The sequence below is a fragment of the Anticarsia gemmatalis genome, chromosome 24 (genome assembly GCF_050436995.1).
Source record: "Anticarsia gemmatalis isolate Benzon Research Colony breed Stoneville strain chromosome 24, ilAntGemm2 primary, whole genome shotgun sequence".
Classification (NCBI taxonomy): Eukaryota; Metazoa; Arthropoda; class Insecta; order Lepidoptera; family Erebidae; genus Anticarsia; species Anticarsia gemmatalis.
Window position 1 is genome coordinate 6,400,610 of NC_134768.1, and position 27,756 is coordinate 6,428,365.

The window sequence follows — 27,756 nt, forward strand, 5'->3', positions numbered from 1 at the left end:
GCCACTACTTCGACTCCTAGTCAGTGCATAACTTACATTAAGTGGTTATAAAAAAATATTTTCCACTAGCTAGTAACTGGCTAGAAATAGCATTTATTTTCTCTGCGTTTTATGACTGTCGCGAGTAAAACCCGAAGGTCTTGACAATAATCGGATTAAAATCATACTATTTTGGTAGACTTTTACCGAGTTTTACCTGAGATTTGAAGGAAAAAGGTTGGTTTTCACCTTCGGCCCGCGTCAGATTTATTTTTGTCTGAATAAACAATTCGAGAATGTAAATAAGTAATGCAGAATGGCAACAAAAACGAAATTGGTGTCCATTAAAGTGCTTGGAAACAGGGTTTGTAATTACGCGGATGGTGGGCTTCGTGAATCGGCATGGTTTTTTGTGGCTACTTTAAAAGGAAGTTTTATTATGACTAGACTTTCCGTTCTTCTCTTTAAATTGAATGAAGAACTAAATATGTTTTCCATCGAAATCAGAATAAAATAGCTATGATTTTGAAAAACCATTTCGAGGAATCGTAGTTCTTTAGGAGCAACATTATTAAAACTAAGCGTTGCTGCCGCCACATTTGAGGAGACCAACGCAGTGTACTTTACTCAAATAGAGTTTCAATGTCACTTACGACTTGAATCCTACTAATATTATGAATGCAGTTAGGAAAGTTTGTGGGAATGTATGAATGTAATATGTATGTATGTATGGATGTTTGTTACTCTTTCACGCAAATACTTCTGAACCGATTACGATGAAATTTGGCATATAGGTCGCTGAAGACCGAGAATAATACATAGGCTCCTGTTTATTCCGTAGTTCCCGAGGGATCGGGATTAACACGGGAAGGGTTTCAACGCGGTCGTTTAAAGTCGCGGGCGGCCTCTAGTTCGGACATAAAACTGAACAATTTCTCAAAGAAATGTTACCCAATGCTGTGATCTCATGGTCAGGAGTAATATGACTTGTTGTTTGACTTCCCAAGGCTTTACCATAATTGTGGAATGTTATTTTCCACTAATCGAAGCTAAAACTATTCACAATAGAATGATTACTCTGAAACATTAAATTATAGAGGTACCTACTCACATCTTGATGTATTTTAAATTATTAGCAAAGTATTCGTTTCCTGTATTAATGTATTTACAATTCAGTAACTTCTTCCTCCGGTTTTACTTGAACTATAAGGTTTATACCCAACTAACTCCAATATCCTTATACAATCCCTATACAATGATTGAAGACCTAGAAATCACTTAGTTACTAAAGATAGCGTTTTGAAAACGGCCGTTATTATTTATTTTATAAAGCAGTTTGGCAATTTTAGAGGTTAAATTCAACAAACAAACTAATTTCAACAATATTGCAATTGTTTTTATGTACGAGAAAATGTTTTGATGACGTCTATATTTCTAGTCAGCACTTATTTAAATAGATGAGTGACCAAAAATTATTTCATATCGTTCTTTAGTTCCATATACATTAAGCGTTGTAATTGAATTCTTACTATTTCATTCAAGATGTTTATTTTATTTCTATTAACATGTTGTGGTCTTATGTGGTTAGTTCGTTATCTAAGTTATCATTTATCGTCTAAAACACCTCCATTGTACGCCGGTTGGCTACCGTTTATTGGTCACGTGCATTTGATGTTTCAATGTGACCCGACAAGTAAGTATTTTATAATCTAATACCCTTATTCATAAAGACGCTATAAACCTATTTTAGATAAAAACTACTGAAATATGTTTTCTCTTTTTCATTTCGCTAAGGAATGAAAGGAACAAAACTCTTTATAAACCTTTCATAACTTCATATATTTTTATGAATAAGAGGGTTAGTATATACCTTTACTTTAAACTTTCACGTTTAGTTTTTGATGTACCAGAATACGGGAATTTACGCGAACACGCATTTCATCTTGGAATACCTGACGTTTCGGGTTACATATGCCGTGCTCGCAGACGGCCACTAGGCATTAGCCGGCCCTGACTGGGCGAGCAGCCTCGCGAGGCAATATCTCGGTCCCGCTCATTTCGATCTGAAAGAAAAGAGACCTAGATATTGCCTCGCGGATCTGCTCGCTCAGTCAGGTCCCGGCTATTCTAATAAATCTACATAATAATTCAGTGACTATCTTTGTAGCGCATTCAGTAGTGTATGCGATTGCCGAGTAGAAGTCCTAGGTTTCAATTCTGGGTTGACCAATAAAGTATTGTCTGAGTTTATCTTTTGTGAATTTCTCAGAGATTTCCCGGAAATTGAGGTTGTAGACCTCGGTGTCCTGTGCTTGACCTCTCAGTGGTCGGTTCAGCCATCCCGAGGAAATTACAATTACGAAATTTTGTTGTTACTTATGGTTCATTGAAAACTGGACTACTTAGTAATTGTTTTCTTTTTCAGAAATCTGGGATTTCTACAAAAATATATCAAAATATTGTATGGCAAAAGGAGGAGTTATAATTTTCTCTTTGGGTCCACGGCCGATATACTGTGAGTGATATTTTATATAAGCAAGGCGTAATACAAGTAGTTATTAAATCAAGTTTTAAACCAAAGTTTAAAAATAAAATCACCATTATATTAATTTCTTTATCATAGGTATAATTAGTGGTCAAACCGTCCGTAGTTAAGACTTTGACATGTCTAAACGACTGTAATCTTAATTGTCAAAACGAGTACCGACTTTTTACGTCTCTGAAGCACGGAACCCCTCAATTCAAATACCAGTACGTGGTCACCCATCTATAGAATGTCCGTGCTAAGCTCTACTTTACCTATTCGATTGTTTAGCGACCGGTGAGTGCGTTTAACTGTGGGCTAAAACAAAAACATTTTGCTACCTGCTAGTATCTAGTCACCCTTATACAAATCCCCCATACAAAGATAAAAAACATTTTTTTTCAGATGTCACAGATCCTGAAGACGCATATACGATAGCTAATTCCTCTGTAGACAAGAATTTTACCTTCAAAATCGCCAAGCCTTGGCTAGGTAACGGACTCTTGACCGCAACAGGTAAGTCAAAAACATCCGTGCAGCCATCTACATTAGCGGACACATCGCTCCTTCAATACAAAAGGGCCACAAATCGAAATCTATAAATTTTACAGGAGAGCCAAAACAAATTTTTGAAACTGTTTTTTTATAATATTTCATATATTTATTTATTAAATATAAGATATTAATATATCATTAGATGCGTATTTTTTAGCTCTATCTATCTACAAAATAAACTTTGTAATAGATGTTACCCATTAAGAGAAAAAAGCATATAAGTCCCTTTTGCATTCAAAATTTGAACCAATATTATAAAAATATGTCAAAAATTAAACACAGTTTTACAAATAAAAATGGTTAATTGTACTTTTTTGGTAAAAAAAACCGTATCAAAAAGTTTAATAATAATTACTAAGTAAAACCATAACTGAATGGACCAGGAAAACATTGTATTAAACAATCTAAATTAAAAAATCTTAACTTTTTATTAAGTAAGTAAAATTATTGAGATCAACTTTGTGCGTAACTTTCATTATTTAGTAAAATTAAACATCAATCATCATCATCAATCAATGGGTAACGTGACGAGTAGACTGAGTGCAGCAGGAGTATTAAAGAAATAAGATAATAGAAGAGGTTTTTGAGTTTTATAAGCCTTTATATTTAGCATTCGTGGATTATTCCAAAGCTTTTGACAGCATTACTCATTCCGCCATAGAATCATCACTCTATCCAAGTCCTACTTAAAGATACTATGTAGAAACGAACCTTCATACATCAAACTCATCAAAGCAATAGACAACAATATCATTCCAAATCCAAAGAAGCGTGAAACAGGGAGACCCGCTATCTCCCAAATTATTTACCAGCACCCTCGAAGAAATTTTCGGGAGCCTGGCGGTGTTATGGCAAAAAAAACATAGTTGTAAGTGTTAAACAGTTAACAAACCTTTGTTTTGTAGACGACATCGTCGACTTCTCTTTTTCGGCATCGGAACTCGAATCAATGCTCACAGATCTAAGCACGGCAAGCCTTCAGATTGGACTAAGTAAGAACCGTACAAAAACCCAGGTTATGACCAACAACACAAAACGTAGGGTCGAGGTAGACGGGCACGTCATAGACTATGTCGACGAGTACACTTGCTATGGCCAGATAACCTCTTTTAACAACCGACGGGACAAAGAGTTGGACAAACGTGTCACAAGTGCACTCAGGAAAGGGAGATTTGGAAAGAAAGAGGGAAGCCTTTTGCCTAGCATAAGCAGAACGGACCTATTAATAACTTCGTTAAACTCACAAGCGCCAACTGTGTACGTGTATTTTCAAAGAATGGATTTGGAATGCCAAAGTATGCAGTTAGGGATTATAGAAAATCCTTTGATTGGTATTAAAATATGTAATGTAAAATATGTATGTATGTAAATCCAAAATGCAATCTGCAAAAGTTCACTGCTATAAAAAATGTGTGGTCAATGAATAATGATTGTATTTTATTTAGGTCCTACTTGGAGAGCGCATCGCAAAGTCATGAATCTAGCGTTCACTCAGCGGATACTAGACGGTCTGATACCAGTCTTCAACAAACAAGCTAAACGTCTTATGAACGAGTTTGAATCGCAGAAAAAAACTTTCAACCCTGAACCTTTACTCTTAAAGAACAACTTGGAAACGATCTGCAGTAAGTTGTATAAGATTAACCTATCAGAAAGTACGAAAAAGTAGCTCTAGTAGTAGCAATTTTTACCATAACCGTGAACCAAGTCGTATGATTTCAACCCCATGTTAAAAAAAGACAGTAAAGACACAATTCTCCCGAGTTACCTTATAAACATAAACTTCAAAGATTTGGTAAATCGCCTGGTCGACACTTGCCGTGACAAGAATGCTAGCTATTATTCAGCACTAAGAATTAGAATTGCCGTACAACGTGGCAAAGCTACCAGTATTCTGGAAACGTTCCCGGTAAACAGCGATACGGAGGAGTACTCCGACGTATAGCGCAATTTTCCTTTCTTTTTTTATTTATGTTTTGTATATTTTAGATTATTATTTGTTTAAATAATATGAATTAGAACTAGCTGTAGAGTTTAGGTTTTTTTAAATTATGAATAATGAAAAATGATAAAAAAAAATGTGTTTGAAATGTTTGTCTTCATTAACATACTTTATATAAAAATATACTGATTTGGCTGATGCTTTACAACCAGCATGGGAATGCGCTTAACAGGCAAAGAGAAAGGAAATTAGGGCCGTGATGCGTGCATGCGGGACTTTGGAACACTGTAGCTGTGAGGAAAGAGTTGACAATGGCTCAATTGCTCTGGTAGGATGGGATCGTATGCCCGAATTTTTCAATTTTATGGTCGGATGGATACATAGATAGAGGCATCTCTGGCCGATAAATTAGACACACTTAGCTTTTAGGCGCGTTCTGTAAAAAGAATAGAAAGATATGTTTAATAATTGTTACAGAAACATCATTGGGTTTAGATGCAGATGAACGTCAGGATCTAGTTAACGAATACGCAGCATCTTTGAGAGCAATATTTGGCACAATGTTCGAACGTTTCGTCAAATCTTGGCTGATCAGCGATGCTGTATTCTACTTCTCATCAGTTAAGAAGAGGCAGGATAAAATCATTAATGGGTTGCACAACCTTTCTACGACGGTGAGTTATGTTTATATTAAAATACTTGCATAAAATCGCAGCAGTTATACTTGAAGATGCAGGTGGAGGTATATGAAATACGACCACATTTTGCCTTTAGGGGGCGAGCCTATTACAATTTACCGGAGACGTTTCCAAACTCCGGGAAAGCTATTTTAAATTATACATTTTAAACTTTTCCGTTGCAAGATAAATACATAAAAGGATACGGGAAATACAAGGAATCCTGTCATCACTGCTCCAGTCAGCCTTCGACCGTGGCGAGTGTAACCTGCAACGAAATGTTAGGCATTCCAAGGTGAAATGTGTGTGTGCGTCAATTCCCTTATATTATTATATTTTTAAATTAAATAAGGAAGGACAACCAGCACTTTGCCCGATCCGGGAATCGAGTGTGATCTTTCAAAAACACTTGTTCATATCTCTCGCCTCTGAGGTAGTGCATGCAATTGCTAATCACGAGAGTTCGGGTTCAATTTCTGGGTTGAAAAAAGTGCTATTGGTTTTTTTCTTATTTCCATTACTATTCGCAACATAGTAACCCAGGGCTTGGTAATATACCCGATAAGTACCTCTTTGATACACATTTGCCTACACTTTCGGGCATAACCGGCGCGATGAAACAATATACTGCCATTTTAAAAATATCCTCGGAATGTTTATGATTATAATCTTAAACAACTAATTTTTTTAGATACTCGAAAATAGAAAGGCTGAAATCAAAAAGTTGAAAGAAAATCAGTTTTACGCAGGTAAGTAAGAAATATGTGTATACTGTGTCGCGGGCGGCCGCTAGTATCCTACTAATATTATAAATGCGAAAGTTTGTGAGAATGTATGTATGTATGGATGTTTGTTACGCTTTCACGCAAATACTAATGAACCGATTACTATGAAATTTGGTACGTAGGTAGCTGAAGATCCAAAATAACATATAGGCTTCTTTTTATCCCGGAGATCGGATTATATGAAGATCGGGATTTATATGGAAAAGGGTTCCACGCGGAGGAAGTCACTGGCGGCCTCTAGTTATTAATCCATACTAATATTATAAATGCGAAAGTAACTCTGTCTGTCTGTCTATCTGTCTGTCTGCTACTCAATCACGCCTAAACTACTGAAGCAATTCTCATGAAATTTGGTATGGAGATATTTTGATACCCGAGAAAGGACATAGGCTATATATGATCACGCTACGACCAAAAGAAGCAGAGTACCACTGATTAATGTTACAAAAACGGGGAAAAATTCCACCCATTCGCTCTTATTGGACGCAAGCGAAGTTGCGCGGGTCAGCTAGTATATTATAAAAGTGTATTTGTTGTTTTTCCTCACTTTCGTATGCTGGCTGCAGAAAAAAAAAGCTGGCCTACAATCTTTAATATCCAATTGTTCAATAAAATTTTACACTTTGATTCACTGCTGATGATAATATCTCGCGATCGATTCCTGGGTCAGGCAGAGAACTATTGGTTTTTACTATATACCTAAGTAAATTTCTCAATAGTACCCGTGGTTTGGTAACATGCCAAGAATATACTTGGTAGGACTAAAATTGTAGCCCTCTTATCACAAACATGTTTTCTCTTTTTCATTTCGCTAAGGAGTGAAAGAAACAAAACTCTTATAAGCCTTTCATAACTTCATATTTTTAAGAATATGGCGTTAGGTATATAGCGAAACAGGTATATACAGGGTGTCCCAAAACTTAACGATAATCCGAGACAGGATGAAAGGCCACGTCATACCGGTTTTAGGAAAAATAAAAAAAAATTCCATATCACTTAGTTCAGCAATAATAGACACTTTTCAAAAAAGTTGAAATTCCACACCCTTGGTCGCATTTTCAAGTCCTGTGATCACCAATGTCACAATTTCGTTGTGTTTTTTTCAATTTCGTGATCTTCATTAAATATGCTATTAATCGTAAAACAAATTAATGCACAAAACATTGTTAATTTAATAAAAAAAGTTAAGTTTTAGTGAGTCATGGTTCACAAAAATATCGTTAGTTAACTTTGCCGCTTCATATTGAAAAAAAAATGTACTACACTACCCTTGGCAAGTTATTTCAAAAGTTGGCGCATTTAATCAAGATTTCAAAATGGTGCAACACTTGCCACTTTTCTTGCCATTAAAAATGTTATTTTTATTTGAACGACGAGTATCCCCGAAAATGGATCGGACGGAGTGGTACAATTGTATGGCCTCCTCGTTCCCCCGATCTAAATCCAGTAGATATTTTTTACTGGGAATGCATAAAAGAAAAAGTCTATTCGAAATCAATACAGAATCTATCATAACTTCGCCAGAAAATTGACACAGCGTCAGAAGAAATAAATGCAAGGAATTTTGCTTGACTGGTGCAAAGGTCTTTTGTAAGGCGTTGCAGAGCCTGTATTCGTGCCAGAGGAAAACAATTCGGAACAACGTTAGTTTAAGGAGAATAATTAAATAAAAACGATGGTTCGTTCATTCTTTTTTTTTAAATTATTTTTACCTATTATGTTTATTACATTAAATATTGGATATGCACTGACTCAATTACCTCTTTACTAAAAATAATTGCTGTCCTCTAGCACGAATACAGGCTCTGCAACGCCTTACAAAAGACCTTTGCACCAGTCAAGCAAAATTCCTTGCATTTATTTCTTCTGACGCTGTGTCAATTTTCTGGCAAAGTTTTGATAGATTTTGTATTGATTTCGAATAGACTTTTTCTTTTATGCATTCCCAGTAAAAAATATCTACTGGATTTAGATCGGGGGAACGAGGAGGCCATACAATTGTACCACTCCGTCCGATCCATTTTCGGGGATACTCGTCGTTCAAATAAAAATAACAGTTTTAATGGCAAGAAAAGTGGCAAGTGTTGCACCATTTTGAAATCTTGATTAAATGCGCCAACTTTTGAAATAACTTGCCAAGGGTAGTGTATTACATTTTTTTTTCAATATGAAGCGTCAAAGTTAACTAACGAAATTTTTGTGAACCATGACTCACTAAAACTTAACGTTTTTTATTAAATTAACAATGTTTTGTGCATTAATTTGTTTTAAGATTAATAGCATATTTAATGAAGATCACGAAATTGAAAAAAACACAGCGAAATTGTGACATTGGTGATCACAGGACTTGAAAATGCGACCAAGGGTGTGGAATTGCAACTTTTTTGAAAAGTGTCTATTATTGCTGAACTAAGTGATATGGAATTTTTTTTTTATTTTTCCTAGAACCGGTATGACTTGGCCTTTCATCCTGTCTCGGATTATCGTTGAGTTTTGGGACACCCTGTATAGTGTATTTTACACACCTATTGGTTGTGTTGTTATGTATGAATGATGTAAGAATTATTTATCGATACTCTTTTCAGATAATTTCCAACCGCTTTTAGACCCAATATTAGAGATTACATTGGACAAGGGTCTATTGACTGAGAAGGAGATGAAGGAAGAAATAGACACGATCATATTTGGCGGCCATGACACGTCGGCGACCACGCTAACGTACACATTGATGCTGTTAGGCTCAGATGCTGCAAGGCAAGAGAAAGCTTATCAGGAGTAAGTGTTAAATACCTTTTGAATTTTGAAACATCTATACTAATATTATAAAGCTGAAGAGTTTGTTTGTTTGAACGTGCTTATCTCAGGAACTTCTAGTCCGATTTGAAAAATTCGTTCAATGTTGATAGCCCATTTAACGAGGAAGGCTATAAGGCTATATATCATCACGCTACGACCAAAAGGAGCAGAGCAGCAGTAAAAAAGGTTACAAAACGAGGAAATTTTTGATTAATTCTCTCGTATGTGACGCAAGCGAAGTTGCGCGGGTTAGCCAGTCATTTACATAATTCTAAAGACGAAAGACGGTGGTTTGCAAGCGAGACCGCGACCGGAGAATACGACCGCAACTTTACAACTGGCCTCGTCAATGATGTCCATCGTGTGGTGTCCAATCTATTACCAGCCTCATCCGTCTCTCCGAATGCATGCCATAAAACACGGCCAGCTCACTCCCACTTCAGAAATAGATTTAATTGATTTAATTTATAACACTTCTTTCATCTACAGGATACTTCAAATAATGGGAGATTCGTCACGAGACGTCGAGAAGGAAGATTTTCCAAAACTGACCTACTTGGAATGTATTTTAAAGGAAAGTCTTCGCTTATATCCCATTGCGCCTGCTTTCCCAAGAGTGGCTTTGAAAGACATCAAATTAAGTAAGATAGTTTTATTCTTTTTAGAGACATAAAAAATTGTGTTTGCAACCTTGTGAGGGTTGATTTTTTGTTTTCAGCAGTGGCAATTATTGTGCCAAAGTAATTGAAATGACATTGAATGACTTTGTTTAAGTCGCCACCAATTGTAAACTGCTAACTTTGAACGAGGTCTTCAAAACATAAGACGGTCATCTAAAGTATTATTAAGCGGCCGCCTAATTACATGATAGAACAAAGATATCACGATAAATAATAATATTAATTTATTAAAAAGTATAAAGTGAAATACAGCCTGATGACAGACATACGGATAGCGGAGTTTTATTTATAGATTCTCGTTTTTATCCTCGGGTATGGAACCGTAGCGATATATTGTGACGTAGATTAGAGTGGCATAAGTGGGAAAGAGTACAGCTTAAAAAGCTTTGTAATGAAGACTAATGCAGTTGGTCCAGAAAAGTCGTCAATAGTGGTGCTGATGTTTTGTTTCAGAAAATTACACATTTCCAGCTGGGACTAACTGTATGATTGACGCATGGAGTGTTCAGAGACATTCGATGTGGGGACCTGATGCCAACAAATTTAGGCCTGAGAGATGGCAAGACCCTTTGGCCTTGCCAGAGTTTCAAAAGGCTTTTGCCGGCTTTGGTATTGGCAAACGTACTTGCATTGGTAATTTTTACCATTTTATTTTATTTTCACAAAAAATAGTGCGCTTTATGCCAAAGTAAATTATTTTTTTAAAGTAGACAAGCGTTTCTGTTTCTTATGATTCAACCTTCTGTCGTTGGACTGTATGCACTATAAAAACTGAGCTAACGAATGACAGGTGCTTATTGTTAATTCTTTCCATGAAAAGCAGTTTATTGTAGTACCTTTTACGTTCACCTTAGGCTTGCTTCACACATTTTTGGACCAATATTATCGGTTCGGCAGTGATTATAGGACAACAAAACATTTACTGCACTTAATCGGCTTGCATCAATCGGGTCATTAATTTGGCTCAACCAATCATGCGATTAGGCTTTATTTGTGGAACGAAAAAGCCGACCCGTAACTGCATTAGATTTTGGTTTATACCGAGCGGGTAGTTCTTTCGGGTCCAGTCGTCACATCCAGTATTCGTTCGGGCGCTGTGATGTCAAGCAACATTTTCCCGTACATTTAAATATATATTCCATTTTACTGCCCGGCTGGGCCGATTAATGCCGGCCTAAATATGTGAGAAACGATCTATTTAGAGCCTGGAGCAAGAAAGTCAACGTAGATGCACGTTGCGTAGTGGGTTCTAAACGGGTGTATTTATTCAGGAGCTTATACTAAAATAGCTATACGGTTCTTAACTAGAATAACTAGATTTCTATTATCAGGTAAACCCTACGCGACGATGTCTATGAAAGTAATTTTGGTTCATCTACTGCGCACTTACAAAATATCTGCTGACATCAGCGAGCTGACATTGAAAATGGATTCCCTTCTCCGTCCACAATCCGGACACGTGATCACTGTTGAACGAAGAAAATAAACCTTATGATACAATTTTCAGAATTTGTGTTTTACTTGTATCTTATATAAATACTAGCTGACCCGGCAAACGTTGCTTTGCCATATAAAAAAAATGTGTCACTTAGGTGTATGAAAAATAGATGTTGGCCGATTCTCAAACCTAGTCAATATGCTCACAAAATTTCATGAGAATCGGTCAAGCCGTTTCGGAGGAGTATGGCGACGAAAACTGTGACGCGAGAATTTTATATATTAGATTTTTAATAATATATAGGTTTATATTATTAAAAATCTAATATATAAAATTGATTGACGTTTATTTTCTTTGTTTCTCCATCTTTGACTTGAAAAAAGAACAAGAGATTGACATAATTAATGTAGTCAAGATAGTCTGAAGTCTGGAGATCTATGCACAGGCGATCGAGTGAAAATTCGGCGCACAGCTAGTTAAAGATTAAAACTCTGAGAGGATGTAAAAAAAATAACAAAAACCAAAATTGACTTCAAACATAAAATACTCCAAAACAAACGAAAAAGTCAAAAAATAATAATATATGTAAAGTAACTAGGTACATTACTTAAGGTAGTTACAAAATATATTGTTACTTCTGGAGTCGGTGTCAGCCGGTGTAAGTTTGTAAGTCAGAACTACATATACATACATTATATTATATTATGTTCATACCAATGCATAATTACCTACCTAAGTACAGCCAGTCGTGCTTATTTTTGCTTTATACGTTACCTACTACAATGTTTCTTTGGCTGACACCGACTCCAAAAATAGCAATATTCGTAACTACATCATAAAATGTAGTTTTAAATATTATTATTTTTGACTATTTAGTTTGTTTTGGAGTTTCATGTCGATTTTTGATTTTGATGTCCATTTTTTTATTTTTTGTGGATCTGAATAACTAATATTTCTGGATATGGTTAGACCTACAAAAATGTATCAAATTCCTAAATACAAAGTTTCATGGTTTTATCTCTATTAATGACGGAATTCCATACAAACTTTCATCTCCTATTTCAACACCTTCCACCTTTTATCTTAATACAAAATACTAAGCGAATATCTGCGATATACTTACCAAATGCTCGAATACAAAGTTTCAGAGTTTTATCTCTGTAAATGACATACAATCTTTCATCCCTTATTTCAAAATTTTCCACCCCTATTTACCGGGATTGAAATGGGACCACACGGCTAGCACTAGCTTTCAAATAAAAAAAACATCAAAATTGGTAAAAACAAAACCTAAATAAAAATCACTTTAATACCAATTTTATTTTTTATTAATTTTTACGCAGCAGTAGTAGCGGTGATAGCTTAGTGGTATAAAATGGCAGGTGTCATCTTATGCTCCTATAGCCTCCCACTCAAGTGGTTACAGGTTCAAACCCGAGTTGGTCGAGGCAAAACACCAATGACTTTTCGAAGCTATTTGTGTATTGGAAATAATAATTATCACTTGTTCCAACGGTTTAACACGGTGTCCTGCGTGAGCGACAAATACAACGCGACGCGACGCAACACGACGCGACGTAATGCGACGCGATGCTACGCGCGACAAGTGTCCTACGTGATTTTGGTTATTACTCGTGCAAATAAAAAAAAACTTCTTGAATGAATTAACATTATATTTTCGATTTCCTTTTGCCTATTTTGTCTATTTAATCAAATTGTATTTTTTACTCGTGACACGTTTTTTTTTAACAATAGCCAATAGCATTCATAGCAATAGCTTTTCACATAACCAATAGCAAAAGACGACCATATTTTTTTAGTGACTAGAGTGCCAACTTCGCTTAATTTACAAAAAAAAAACAGTTTACGCATATTTCTCAAAAGGCCCTTAATCTGTAAACGCAATAAGAAGTCAGTAAAACGTTTCCTCTGCTTTTGAGCCACATTTCAAATCGTGAAATTTTATCGCCCAATAACGTTATTTTTATATTAAAGCAGTTTCATTTTCATTGAGACCATAAACATTTTGCTGATAACAATTTTAATCTGAAACTTATGAATTTATACCTACTCGTAAATAATTATAACTTGACACTGTCTCTTTGACTTTTTGAGTGCCTACACATTATAATACAAAATACTAATGTTGTTAAAAATATGTTTATTTTGTTTATCGTTATCCTTCGTGAGCTGTAAGTATATATGCCATCAAAAACATCCTGTAAAAAACCTCAATTCTCGCAGCTTAGTCTCTCTGCCGTAAAAAGTTGTGAGATCTTTGTAACACCAAGTCGATTAATCTGTTAAGTCTCTACGTAAAAGACAGACTTTTGTCTTAAGTTATTAGGTACATAAGTTATTATCATGCCAATATTAAAAATATTTTACATTTAAAACAAATAGATCGACCTGGCCATCGCATGGTTTGATTATTAGTATGTATCACACTGCACAGTAGTGCACAGCACGACGGGCCATCAACCGAATTCCTCACTAGAGTCTTTCCGAATATGATGATTGAGGTGAGTATCTTATAGAAGTTAATGCTCCTGAAATTTAAATGGTGAATTTGTGTTTTCATGCGATGACCAAGTCGATTTATTTGTTTTAAACGTAAAATATTTTTAATATTGGCATGATAATAACTTATGTAATAACTTAAGACAAAAGGTCTTTTAGGTAGAGACTAAACAGAATAATCGACTTGGTATTACAAAGATCTCACAACGTTTTACGGCAGAGAGACTAAGCAGCGAGACTTGAGGTTTTTTACAGGATGTTTTTGATGGCATCTCACTTCTTTTTGTAAAGTGAACATAAGTCCAATTTGTATGGAAAGACGTTTTTTTTTCATAATTCAACATATTTTCCTATGGAAATGTTGTTCAGTTTCATGGGCTTAACACCCTTAAGTTATGCCTCATATAGTAGGTACCTATATACACCTATTATTTTCTATTATACTACAGTAACAATAATTCATTAACTGCAAATTTAACCTTGTAATCCTATACATTTATATGGGATTACAAAGTTATTCTTGCAGTTAATGTATTAAGAAAACTGGACTGAAATTAGAAAATATTGAAGTTTTCCTATGATTAAGACACTAAATTCTATTTGTATTCTAAATTTGAAGCTTCTATGTCAGCTAAAAGTACCTTAGACTTTTGATGATCGGTGAGTCAGTGAGTCAGTGAGTCAGTGAGTGACAAAATTCAGAAACTTTAACAAGTTGTCAGTTTTAAACTACTGGTTCAAATTGACTGAAATTTAAAATATACTGTGTTTATACAATGACTGATAAGTTGCTAAATTCAGGCTTCTTGTTTCATCCCCAACGAAATTATAGGGGGTCGAAAATAGCCTGAATGAATTGCTTCGAGAAAAGATGATGATGATTCGAGAAAAGATGATACGGCCGTGCCACATTTTTTTGCTCGACTTGCGGGGGCACTGCCATGCCCCCAGATATCCTACTTGTATACCTATATTGTACAAGTTTGTTTGTTCGATATGTAGTTCTTTTTATCTTTTTACGCCTATAACAAAGTGCGAACAGGTTGCGAGTTAGTTCATCATTGTATGCATTTACTTTACACAATAATGCATTTATTTCAGACACAGTATGTCAAAGACGAATCGTTGGCGGACAAAAACTGAATACTGACAAGCCATACATGGTAAAATACTATTTACTTCAGAAATATAAGACCTATTAGTCAAATTCAATACAAAATAACTTCACGTTACGCTCTTTGTCCACCGCCGCCGTCACCGTGACGTCATGCGTCACCGACAACGCGAAGACGGCGCCGAAGTAGCGGGACATACATTTACATTAAATTACTTAGCTGCGTGTCCACCGCCCGCCGTGTACTTGTAGTACGTCTACGTCTACGTGTATTTTACGCTGTAAACTGGTACGGATGCAGACGAGAACGGAAAAGAAGGTAACCGCAGGAAATCAGGCCTGCCTGAGCCTGTGTCTAGGGATTGCAATCCGGTATGATTTTCAATCCGGCCGGATTTTACCGGATTGACGCCAATCCGGCGGGATCCGGTCGGGTCCGGCCGGATTAGAAACTGCTTTGTGTTTATAAACTTTATACATAGTTCGCCATTTTTGATGAATGGGAGGTATGGGCAAATGTATTTGAGGGTAAATGTACTTTGATTAAAAAAAAAATAGATATAAAACATTTTATCACGAAGAATAATATCATCTTTAATTATAACATTTTAGTATTCATTATTATTTTGTTTTTACCGAATGAAATTGAGATAAAACTACAAATTCTAAGTAATTAAATTATCAGTCTTAGTTATTAATGTAATTATCTGTAAGTACTTACTACCTACTAGACTAGAGCAATAATAACTTTATATTTTTTGGATTTTATATAATATAATAATAATAAATTTAACCCATTAATGTCTCACTGCTGGGCAAGGGTCTCCTCCCGTAATGAGGGAGGGATTAGGCCTTGAGTCCACCACGCTGGCCAAGTGCGGGTTGGGGACTTTGCATGCCCTCAATAATTGTATTAAACAAATTTTAAGCATGCAAGGTTTCCTCACGATGTTTTCCTTCACCGTTGGAGCATGTGATAATTATTTCTAATACACACATAACTTCGAAAAGTCATTGGTGTGTTTCCTCGGGTTCGAACCTGCGACCTCGGCTATCACTGCCCATGTTTTGGATTTTACTTAACGAAAATATGAAACTATTTTAAATAACAGAACAATCAGTTTAGTTATTGACAACAATCAACAACATGATAATTAGACTTAACAATCAAACATTTCTAATATGTGCTTATAAAATCAACTTTAGTCATTCATAAAAAAAAAACATTTATTTGCTGCAGTGCAGTGTAAAGTTCAAGTACTTGAATTAGTAAAACAATCATTTTTGTGTCTGAAAAAAATCTAAGGTAACATAATATTGATAGGTCTATCCCCTAATTTGCTTCTGATAGAACTACAAATATAACCCGTGGCTGAAAAGGCTCTTTCTGCCTTAACATAATATATGATATTATGGATTATCTTTTTGCGATTTAGAGGTTTATCGGATCCGGCACCGGATCCGTTGCATCAATGCCGGATCCAGTAGGTCTAGAAACACGCCGGATCCGCCGGACTGGATTGCAATCCCTACCTGTGTCATATTGTGTGCCCTTCGGGTCGCATTCGTCAGCACCCATTAGATGACAAAAGAGTTGTTAGCATATTTATGTGTAGGTGTATCGAGCGCTTCGTAATTCGCGAGCTCAAACGAATAAGCACAACAGTACGAAATTCACGCGAGCGAAGCTGCACGGGTCAGCTAGTAATATATAAACCTTCCTCTTAAATCTACCTATTTTAAAAAAGTATGAGTTTACAAAAGACATATGGACAAACGTGGGAAGTAACATTGCTTTATACAAGGTAGTGTGCTTCCGCTAAAAACATAATCTGCGTGACATTTTTTTCCAAATAATAACTTACTGCAGGGTAATGATCTCCTCTCGAAATTGAGACCAAGTTATTGATTTATTAACAGGTGTACATAGTATGGAACATGGATGTCACACGTGCAGATGATATAGAAAGAGATACCAAAGCGTTATGTGGGGGAGCATTGATAACAAATAGACTTATTGTAACTGCAAGAATATGTTTGCAAGTAAAAAGAACTCTGTACGCCGTAGCCGGTTATAGAAAGTATGTACCGAACGCTTCTGACAAACACAACGATCCGTGTATTGCTAGTGGACTGGCTAGAAGGAAAATTGTAGAAAAATGTTATAAAAACGGTAAGTATTTATTTATTATGTAGCTTCCGGCAGGCGACTTAAACGCCGATTGCTGATGCTAAAAGAAGTTAGTGTCAAATAGTGTCCGGCCTCCCTTATGGTCAAACTAAACATTTAAAATAAAAAGAATTGGGAAAAAAATATTGCCCTAAAAATGTACTAAATACAAAACAAATTGTTGGGTATGATTTAATCTAAGTATATTTTCTGCGATCTGTGGCATAAAAAAGCTTCTATGAAAAATGTATTTTTTTTACAATTTTAAATCTTTGACTCAACTAACAAGACTTAGCTAATTCGAAAGTGTGTGCACAAACCCGGTGTGACGGGCTAAACCGACACGACCAGTGAGAATTCAGGCGCTGGACAGCGCGGCGGCGCGGCGACCGGCGACCGGCAACGACTTTACGTGCTCTCCGAGGCACGGATTTCTTAGGATCGTGTCCAGAAGAGACGAATTTGCCGCATATCGATTCACGTGTTACCGAATCACTAGGTGCCCATAGATTCGATCCACGCTCCTTGTGGACGGAACATTGCGCGAAAAAATCGCGGCGAATTTGCGTTAAAAGGTTAAAGTATTTGTCTACTTATATGTCGTGTAGCGTTACAAAGTAAGTAAAAAACTGAATGTTAAACGCGTTGATGCTTATTATATTTCAGATTTTGACCGAAATAATTTAACTTACTACCGCCTAAAAAACTGGGCTGTTCGGGCCACCGGTGTAGCATTAGTTGATCAACCTTACGACTTCTCAAACGCGGCGTTCAAACAATTTTGTTCATATACACCGACTCAAATTCCCTATATTATGGACCATCTTACTGCGGGAACTGACGTCATCGTGCTAGGATGGGGATCAAAGAAATATTATAGACCCGTAAGTTGACTTTCATATCTTTCTGTAAAACCTATCAACGTAACCATTGACACTTTTTACATTTAAGTTAAATTTGTGAGAAATAACAAATTTTATGTATTGTAGCATAGTTACTGTACCGCGGGGCTACCCTAGCACAGTCTCCAAGTCTCTCATGGGCTTTTTATTTGTAAAATTCTTTATAATAGTGAAAATATTGTATCTTTGTAGATAAATTATCACATTTTTATTATTATTATAGACTTGCTACAAAAAGGTTAACGCAAATATTTTAATAGGTATGCCGCCGTAGGCTATAAAATTATTACTAAAAGAAAACTTTTACTTGATTTCAGGAAGGTTATAGTTTTGACATAAATAGTGAAGACCTTATGTGGGTGGCAACTAAAATAGTAGACCCATCGTATTGTTTCACCAGCCATCGATTAGATATTCTTTATAGAGTTTGCACCGATGGCAAAGGAAGTATAGGTGTAACTGGTCAAAATATAACCCGGCGACACGGACATCCCGATTCTATAATTAACCAAGTAAGTATGAACCAAACGCATAAATAGAACTTCAGTTACAGTGGTTAACCCTCAGTATAAAGATTGTGGGTGCTACCAATTCTACCAAACTATACCTAAATAAAAAAATGATCTATCAATTATGGATGGTAAGAATATATACAACGTGTCCCAAAACTCAACGTAAAACGAAAAACGTTTTTTTTTTCTTTTTTTTGCGTCAAGAACATGCATTACTGCATATCCCGCCCCAGGGAGGAAAGCAGGGGTCCGTCGGGCTCTCCCGCCGGCAAGGCGTTCCGGCTAACGTGGGCATACCGACTAAAAACCTGACGGTGTTCCTTCTACAGTCACTATAAGGTGGCCAGGACGCGGTACCTCCAATCGGATACTCTGCGTCCCAGCCGGTGACGGCCCGCTTTTAATGCAGGCCCTAGTTTGAGCGGGGGCGGGCATGAGGATTGCCCTCCCCCGAATTGAAATGGGCTGTGAAGTCCCATCCGCCGTCGAGAGTCAAGCCGAGATACTTCATCGACGGTGCGATGCCGATGTTGACTCCGCCTACCATGATGCTGGATCCTGGCGGCGGGCGACGTCGGGGCCCATAGAAAAACAGGGCCTCCGATTTTTCGAGTGCCACCTCCAGACCCAGCCGCCGGATGCGAGCAACCACTTGTGCGACCCCAGCTATGGCCAGCACCTCCGCGTCCGGTAGCGTCGTTCCTCGGGCTGTGACCAGCGTGTCGTCGGCATAGCAGAATATACCGACGCCCGGCGGGAGCGTACCGCGGAGTACATAATTGTACCCAATGTTCCACAGGAGTGGGCCTAAAACCGACCCCTGTGGAACCCCACAAGACACCACTTTCCTTATCCAACCATTTTGTCCCGGGTTTGACAATCGATCTTCCTTCTAAGTAAACCCCGACAATGCGGCGGAGGTAGAGTGGCACTCGGTGACATTCGAGTGCCACCCGTATGCTGCTCCAGGGGAGGGTGTTGAAGGCGTTGGCGATGTCGAGTGACACCGCCAAGACGACCTCTCCCTGAGCTACTGCGTCCTCCGCCAGGGCCCTAACGCGTGCGATAGCGTCGATTGTGAAGCCCTTTGCGGAACCCGAATTGTTGGTCCGCTAGATCCGGCCCGACACAACTTAGGTGTGCGACGAGGCGGTCTGCAAGAATGCGATCGAAGAGCTTGCCCACCTCGTCCAGCAACACGATAGGAGATGCAACGTCCAGCAACAGGCTGCGTTAGTGGGGGGGCCCAGGGGCGAAGTTTGCCCCTGACCCAACGATACGGGCGCCCCTATGGATCAGTATCCAATGCCTCCAGAAGTGTGCCCCAGACGGCGGTTTCGGCCCTGCTGATCTCGGTTGACAGAGCCTTCTTCGCCGCTCTGTACTTCTCGTACAGCTCCGCCTCTTGCGACTCCGCGTCTGGGGGTCGGCGACGCCTCCTGCGGAGGCGTTGGTAGCGGCGGCGTGCCGCAGTACAATTGTTGCGCAACTGCGCGATTTTCGCCGACCACCAACCGAGGGTGGCAATTTTACAAAAATGGTTGTCATTTTAAAACTACATGAGATAGATTTTTTTGAAATATTTTTTGAGAGCCAACACAACTAGGCCTGGCTCAGGTTTTCGTTTTGACGTTAAGTTTTGGGACACGTTGTATATACTTATAATAAATTTGTAAAGAGTCAATTCTGTATATTAAATACATTTAAAAAAAAACAATGGGGGATGTTCAGAAACAGATACTGATACCGAATCTGTATTTTTTTTTTCTGTCTGTCTGTCATCCGTCTGTATGTGACGGCATCACGTAAAATCTACCAAATAGAATGCACTGAAATTTAGTATAAACATAGAATAAGTAGTGGAACAACTTATAGGATACTTTTTATCGCATAAAATTTCATAGATTTCCAGAAAATTGCAAAAAATAAGTAGAAACCGTTTGAACCTGCGTTTCCCTGAAAAGAACATACCCACATGACGTTGCAATACATTTCACAACATTCGCATCAACTCTCTTTAGGAGTCCAGATGGCAAACCAAGCAATTGTGTTTGTTCGCCGCAACTAACAGATGGCGTTGCAGTTCATAACACATTATTTACTAAATTTATTGGTTGCATTATGGAAATAAATTAGATAGCTATGAAACAGAATATGTGATCCTATGCATTTAAAAGACTTTAAAAATAAAGAAAGGATTATTTTTAAAAAATTCTTACGGTTTACACGGTTTCGGACAAATCATCGCAAGTATACAATACATTATTACGCGTGTGAAGAGTTCCGGCGCAGATAGGTCTGTCTGTATTTTCTGTGCTTGCCTGGCCTAAATCGAGACGGGTAAGCAATATATCAGTCTATAATAATGTATTATACCTATCTATACTTATAATAAATCTGTAGAGAGGTCAATTCTGTACATTGAATATATAAAAAAAAAAACCAATGGGGGATGTTTAGTAACGGATACTGATACCGAATCTGCAATTTATAATTTTCTTTTCTGTGTGTCTGTCTGTCCTCCGTCTGTATGTTACGCTGCCACGTAAAAACTACCGGATAGAATGCACTGAAATTTGGTATATGCATAGAATAAGTAGTGGAGCAAGTTAAAGGATACTTTTTATCTCATAAAATTTCTTAGTTTTCTAGAAAATTGCAAATATATAGTAAAAATCGTACACAGGTGACATAAAAATATAAGCGATAATTTTGGCTAGTTCTAAAAGTGTTGCTGTGGCGTATTGGTTTATAGATCCGGTATTAATTTTTAATCATTTTGGTGAGGGATCAAACCTCATCGGAGACAGTACTTTTTGCGGCTGTTTTACGTTTCAAAGTACTTTTTAAACATTTTTTATACATTTTGGGTAGAGTTTTGTATAATTTAATATTAATTTTATTTCATAATATATGAATCTGAGTTTACATATAGGTACACATAATAGATGGCGTTGCAATCCATTTTATTTCAAAGTGCATTATTTAATATGTACCTGAGTTTACACATACACATCATAGATGGCGTTGCAATCCATTTTACAACATGCACCAAACTTATTTGGTATTGTTTTATTTAAAAAAAAAAATAATGTCAATCAAAATTTTTATGCATTATGTATCATATGACGGGATGACAGGTAAATTAAATTATCTACAATATCTTATGAATATAAAATGATCGCGGCGCTCGCGCCGGCCGTATCATCGTAGATACCTACATGATTTCGCGGGTAAAGAACTTTAGCGCGGTTCCATACGCGTACGCTATATAGCAGGTAGGTACGCGGGCGCCGACAGGAACATGAGAGAAGACGGGTACGGTCAGAAGGATAGGTCAAAGCGAAAAAGTTGTTAAAGCATTTGCATGTAGGTAGGTAGGTATATTATTTTGAAAGTATCTAGGTCTAAGTGAGCTGCAACGAATGCAACAGCACGACATTCACGCGAGCGGAGTCGCACGGGTCAGCTAGTTTTATCATGTATCGCGGATGCAGCAGTTAGTCAACCGCTTTACACTGTAAACTGGTATCGATGCAAACGAGACCGGAAAAGAAGGTAACCATAGGAAATCAAGCCTGCCTGAACCCCGGTTTCAATAGCGTTTTCTTTGTATGAGTTTTAACGCTATTGAAAAGATAAACTGCCAACACCCAAATAAGAGGGCTGTATAATCGTCTTCCGCCACGGGCAGCCGACAATCACGCTACGCCACTGGCATCAGTGAATACAATTTTGCTACGTAGGTAATTGACATCTTCCTATAGATATAAGATTGATGGGCAATAGACTGCACGTCGATCGACAGTTATTTTTACTCGTAGTGGACCGTCGCGTCGCTGTCGATCGCTGCTATCGATCGTCAGTCGTAATCGTGTTCGAACAGTATAGCACTCTTCTTTTTTTTAGACTGAACCTCAATTTTATGTAATGGACGTAAATGCTCTACCTCCTAATCAAACAATTGCGTATTTCGGCTCACCATGGAATAATACAAGACGAGAATATTTCGGACCATGTCAGGTAAGAATCCCTGTTTTTATTAATACGCAATGTTTGAAGTATACGTTAGGTATAACTTAAATCATACTAATATAACAGCCGAGCCTTAACCGTGTAAGAGTGCGCCAATCCTAAGCTGTGTATTATGCACTTAAAAGTTCGCTGTCAATAACAATATTCAATAGTAATAAAAGATATTTTGTCAGGACATCCTTATTAATTAGTTCTTTTTGTTCCAGAATGACAACGGGTCACCCTTAGTGACCTGGATTAACGGGGTAGAAACCCTCGCTGGTATCGTAATAGGAGCGCTAGTCAACAGCCAAATGGAATGTGTTGGTCCCTTTATTTACTATGCTATTAATGTTGATAAAGATATGCTTAGTTGTGTTATGGCAGCAAAGTAAGTATCAAATTAATTTATTATTAACAAAAGAATAGAAAATTGATAGAGATTATTTGATTTAATGTGCTGGATTTAAGAAGCTGTGGATCGATTTTTAAAACTATTAGGATATTCATACAAAAAAGTAAAAAATAAAATTTAATAAAATAAGAGGTTAGGTCGTCTGCCAGGTCGATGTATTTGTTTCAAACGTAAAATATTTTTAATATTGGCAAGATAATAACTTATGTAATAACTTCAGACAGAAGGTCCTTTAAGTAGAGACTAAATAGATTAATCAACTTGGTATTACACAGATCTCACAACTTTTTACGGCAGAGAGACTGAGCTGCTAGACCAGGGGTTTTTACAGAATGTTTTTGATGGCATTCTCATTTTCCCACTACCAACTTTCTCATCGTACAAAGCTATTTGAGACCTCTTCCGAGTATATTTGCAGACATTCGGTTAATCTCCTCACTTTCATCCCCTACAACTTTTAAACGGCTCAACCCATTTTTATGAAACAGGCCTAAGACCCCTCGCTCATAAGTTACCTTTAATAAAAAAAAAACTTAATTAGAATCTTGCATCTGTTCCGGAGTTATGATTCCACAGACAAACAGACAGACACGTTGAACTTATAACACTCCTGTTTTTGTGTTAAGTGTTAATAATAACTATCAATGCAGAGAAATTCACGCGTTTCTAGAGATAATAGAAATACTAGGTACAGTAGGTACCTACTCGTCTGACTTCAATCAAATTAAGACCTGTATGGAAGCACCATCTTTAAAACAAGTAAAGCTCCATTAAAATCAGTCCATCCAATAAAAAGTGAGGAGGTAACGTGAAAAATACAGGTCACTTGAGATTCTCCCCATTTTTTTAAGTCGGTTAAAAACAAATCAGTGCCCCTAGCGTAATTTATTAAGTAATGATATTTCAAAGGTTCTCTTATCAACAACCATAGAAAACAGCGCTAATGCAACGCTACGGCCTAGAAATTACATTATAATTATTGTAGCTATTAAGGCCCGAAATTGCGTTGAGCAGTCTACCCCAGCGGGGTATACTGGTACTTCGGAACTAAATGACCTGCAGACTTGAAATTTTGGATTTTGATTATGTGGTTATCGCTTACTGGATAACAAAATTTTTGACTATTTCGGAGCGTGATGCTCGAATACTGATGAGAATTTCGATAAAGTGTGTATAACAAAAGTTGTAGACAATTTTATCATCTTTCATTATGTAGAAGACACTTTTTCTCTACAACGAACCGTTTTAAAGATATTAGTGAAAAACTAAAAAATGGGAACTTTAACCCCCCCCCCCCACTCCGGCGCCCCCCGTGGAAGCGGGGATTTTTAGTATGCTTATTCTCTAAGCATCCTTAACCAATTTCTAAAGAAATTGATTAGGATCCCTTTCACGCATTCTACACCCGCTTTTGGAGTATTCTTTGAGCGGACTAAAGTGCTCACGCGTATGTGGTGGTGTAGCACGTTATGGTTTCCGTGGGACCGCAGTCCGCAACGTGGCTCGTCTCGGGGATCGGATTATTACGCACTGCGCAGGGTCACTTGTTCCAGGCGCTGCTCCGGCTCCGTCTCCGGCTCCGGGGCTCCGCAGCACAGCAGCTAATATACCTACATTTCTTTCAGACCGGGAGAAACTATGAACTGCGGTGATAAAAAACCCTGTGACGTTGTTTAAGATGACCACCGGGATAACGCTTTGGAACGTTTTTAGCATGTCAGAGAATGTAAGACTCTGATTAATATGTTTATTTTTCGTTAGAAAGAAAATCTTTCTATTTATAACGACCAGTCAAAAACATAAATGTTAAAGGCTTAGAGAAAGTTGGTTGATGGGTCTACCGACAAAAGAACTGATATCAAAATGTGTGCCAATATCGTATCGAACATAATAGTTTGTGACACCTCTCTTAGCGTAATTGAGATTATAAATGTCATGTTCTAACGAAATGAAACATTTTTAAAATTGTTTTAAGATAGGTATACGAGATGTCCTACAAAAATAAATGCGCATGTTCTCGCAAATCTCAATGAATGCACCAAATTTTACGTGATAATGTAAGATAGTTTTTGAGTTATGAGGAGTTTAGGCTTGATCCGCACCGCGTATCTAAATTCCTGGTGGGTAATACTACTGGCTATTAAACTATTCCTTTTCAGGTGTGTATAGACAAAAGTTGAGTATGGATAAAATGTGGATTATTAAATAGCATCACAAGAGAGACGGGCCTAGGATTGCCAACTTTTATTTGACGAAATACAGTATATTATTTGATTTCAGAGGAAATAAATAAAGAATACGTACCTATAGAGAATCATGTACTATAGTGCATGATGTACTACAATCCGGTGACTTGCAATACAATAAACATTATGTAAAAAGTAAAGTACCTACCTGGTCTACTCTATTAGTGTAATTACAGTGTACACCTTCATGATTTATAGTACATTACTACTCTATTTTATACGTACGTCGGTTGGCAACTCTATGCGTGCCGTCCCTTCGACTAGTTCGCTATTGGTGCAGATATCAACATATCAACATTGAAGATCACCTAAATAATATAGTAACATGTTATTTTGGGGAAATATTATTCATGAATAGTATTTCCTTTCCATACACTAGTCTATCTCTATAGGTACATAAATAAATAAATATGTTTCAAGGCCTAAATTTATTTTAATTACTAAAAACCTTAATTTTTTACAACTGCAACAAGTTTCAATACTGCTACAATACTGAAATTCATTTATTTATTTTCATAGCTGGTTGATTTTTTTGAGAGCAAAGAATTTTATTCATTTTCATTCCTTATTTTACCATTACTGTAACTTTATTACTGTAGAATTCGCATATTGTTACTCAAAATTAGATGTATGTATGTAGGTACAAATTATGTATTATCTGGCCCCTATGATACAAGCCATGTAATGTACATTTAGAATAACTTAAATGAACAAACATATTTATATTTATAAAAATATGTTAAACTAGCTGACCCGCGCAACTTCGCTTGCGTCACGTTAGAGAGAATGGGTAATAATTTTCCCCGTTTTTGTAACATTTTTCGTTACTACTCCGCTCCTAATGATCGTAGCGTGATAATATATAGCCTATAGCCTTCCTCGATAAATGGGCTATCTAGCAGTGAAAGAATTTTTCAAATCGGACCAGTAGTTCCTGAGATTAGCGCGTTCAAACAAACAAACAAACTCTTCAGCTTTATAATATTAGTATGGATAATATTAGTATAGATATGTGTTTGTAAATATAAATAATAATATGTTTTTTTTTGTAAACGAACAAACATAGGTAGGTACCTACGTACCTACTTATTATATTATTTGGCAAAGAATTATGTGTAGGTACTTACGAATCGCGAATAGGTATAATTCGTTAAGAATGTTATGGTTTGTAGTAAATTTTCCAGATCATAGGTAGGTACCTACCTAATTACAATAATATAATATATTAGATATTATTATTTTACTATGTCTAATTTTAGCGAAAAAAGAACAACTGAAATTTAATAGCCCTGAAAAGTATTATACCGATATAAATTATTAGTAAAGTAGGTACTTAATTATTTATTTATTTATTTCAAACTTTATATACAGGGCTGTATAACGGCGGACTTAATGCCAGGGGCATTTTCTGCCAGTCTACCTTGGGGTGATGCAGAGATTTTTATGAAGGTGTTGACAGTGAGTATAGAAAGGGTGTACAAATAAATAATAATAATATGAAGTATATACACACATATACTTCAGCTACATAAATATAAATAACATATATATATATATATATATATATATATATATATATATATATATATATATATATATATATATATATATATATATATATATATATATATATATATATATATATATATATATATTGTATTGTATATATATATTGTATATTTACTGTATGTTATTTATATTTATGTAGCTGAAGTATATGTATTATAGTACATCACCTAAGTGTTCCTTTCTACATTAAGTACCTAGGTAATATGTTTACTTAAGGATTTTTAATACAACATTTCTAGACGCTAGCTTAGCTTTGATAGTACCTACGTACCTATCAATAAAAAATGATCTTTATCCGCTTCTTACGAACAATGTTCCACAATCGCCGTATCGCCAGATAAAGGGCTTTTATCTTAATACGATAACTTTAGTTATTTTAGGACCAGTTGTTAGTATAACTTGTTTGCTGTCTCCTATTATCACATCCTCTGGGAGAATTCAAACTTTAAAATAAAATATCAAGTTTAATAATGGTTATGTGGGATAAGTATGTCCTTACTTATATTTTACTACCTAAATAGGTACTATCTTTGTTTTTTTAAATGAATGTAAACAATAACATATCATTTAAAATGTGCTGCTAAAATAGTATTTACGTCCGCTAGAGGCGCTGATCAGAATATCTTTCGATAGCTAGCCGATACCAGTAGAGAATCGGGCTACTGAACTACAAACAGTTTTTTTTTTACTTTAACTAGTGATCCATCAAAACAAAACGCAATAACTAATTGCATCAATCTACAGCAGAGCGTTACGGGGCAGATGTGTGTTGCTAGAGTAAGAGTGATTTATTCTGAGTGTCTTGAGAGTGAGATTTTTCTTTTGATGGCGATTTTTACTTTTATAATAACATCTATCTATATATCGATATAATCATCGGAAATTGTATGATTAAATAAATCCATCGAGAATAACTTT

The 27,756-nt window shown here is 36.5% G+C and overlaps 2 protein-coding genes across 3 annotated transcripts; both read left to right on the forward strand.

Moving 5' to 3' along the window:
- Window positions 1-1,493: 1,493 nt before the first annotated feature.
- Window positions 1,494-11,424, forward strand: LOC142983400 (cytochrome P450 4V2-like). Its single transcript, XM_076130235.1, has 11 exons — window positions 1,494-1,672; window positions 2,405-2,494; window positions 2,909-3,019; window positions 3,964-4,050; window positions 4,504-4,683; window positions 5,478-5,674; window positions 6,369-6,426; window positions 9,048-9,237; window positions 9,748-9,899; window positions 10,392-10,571; window positions 11,270-11,424. The coding sequence occupies exons 1-11, from the start codon at window positions 1,522-1,524 to the stop codon at window positions 11,422-11,424; spliced, it is 1,551 nt and encodes a 516-aa protein (XP_075986350.1). The 5' UTR covers window positions 1,494-1,521.
- Window positions 11,425-13,410: 1,986 nt separating this feature from the next.
- Window positions 13,411-25,686, forward strand: LOC142983731 (uncharacterized). Of its 2 annotated transcripts, none has more exons than XM_076130748.1 (9): window positions 13,411-13,568; window positions 14,998-15,059; window positions 16,931-17,183; window positions 17,847-18,064; window positions 18,400-18,594; window positions 22,504-22,617; window positions 22,836-22,999; window positions 24,649-24,749; window positions 25,304-25,686. In XM_076130748.1, exons 1-8 carry the CDS (start codon window positions 13,520-13,522, stop codon window positions 24,698-24,700), a joined length of 1,107 nt encoding a protein of 368 aa, XP_075986863.1. In that variant the 5' UTR covers window positions 13,411-13,519; the 3' UTR covers window positions 24,701-24,749; window positions 25,304-25,686. The 2 variants fall into 2 exon arrangements, with proteins under 2 accessions (XP_075986863.1, XP_075986862.1); XM_076130747.1 differs by having other exon boundaries at window positions 13,412-13,568; window positions 25,183-25,686.
- The last annotated feature ends 2,070 nt before the right edge of the window (window positions 25,687-27,756 follow it).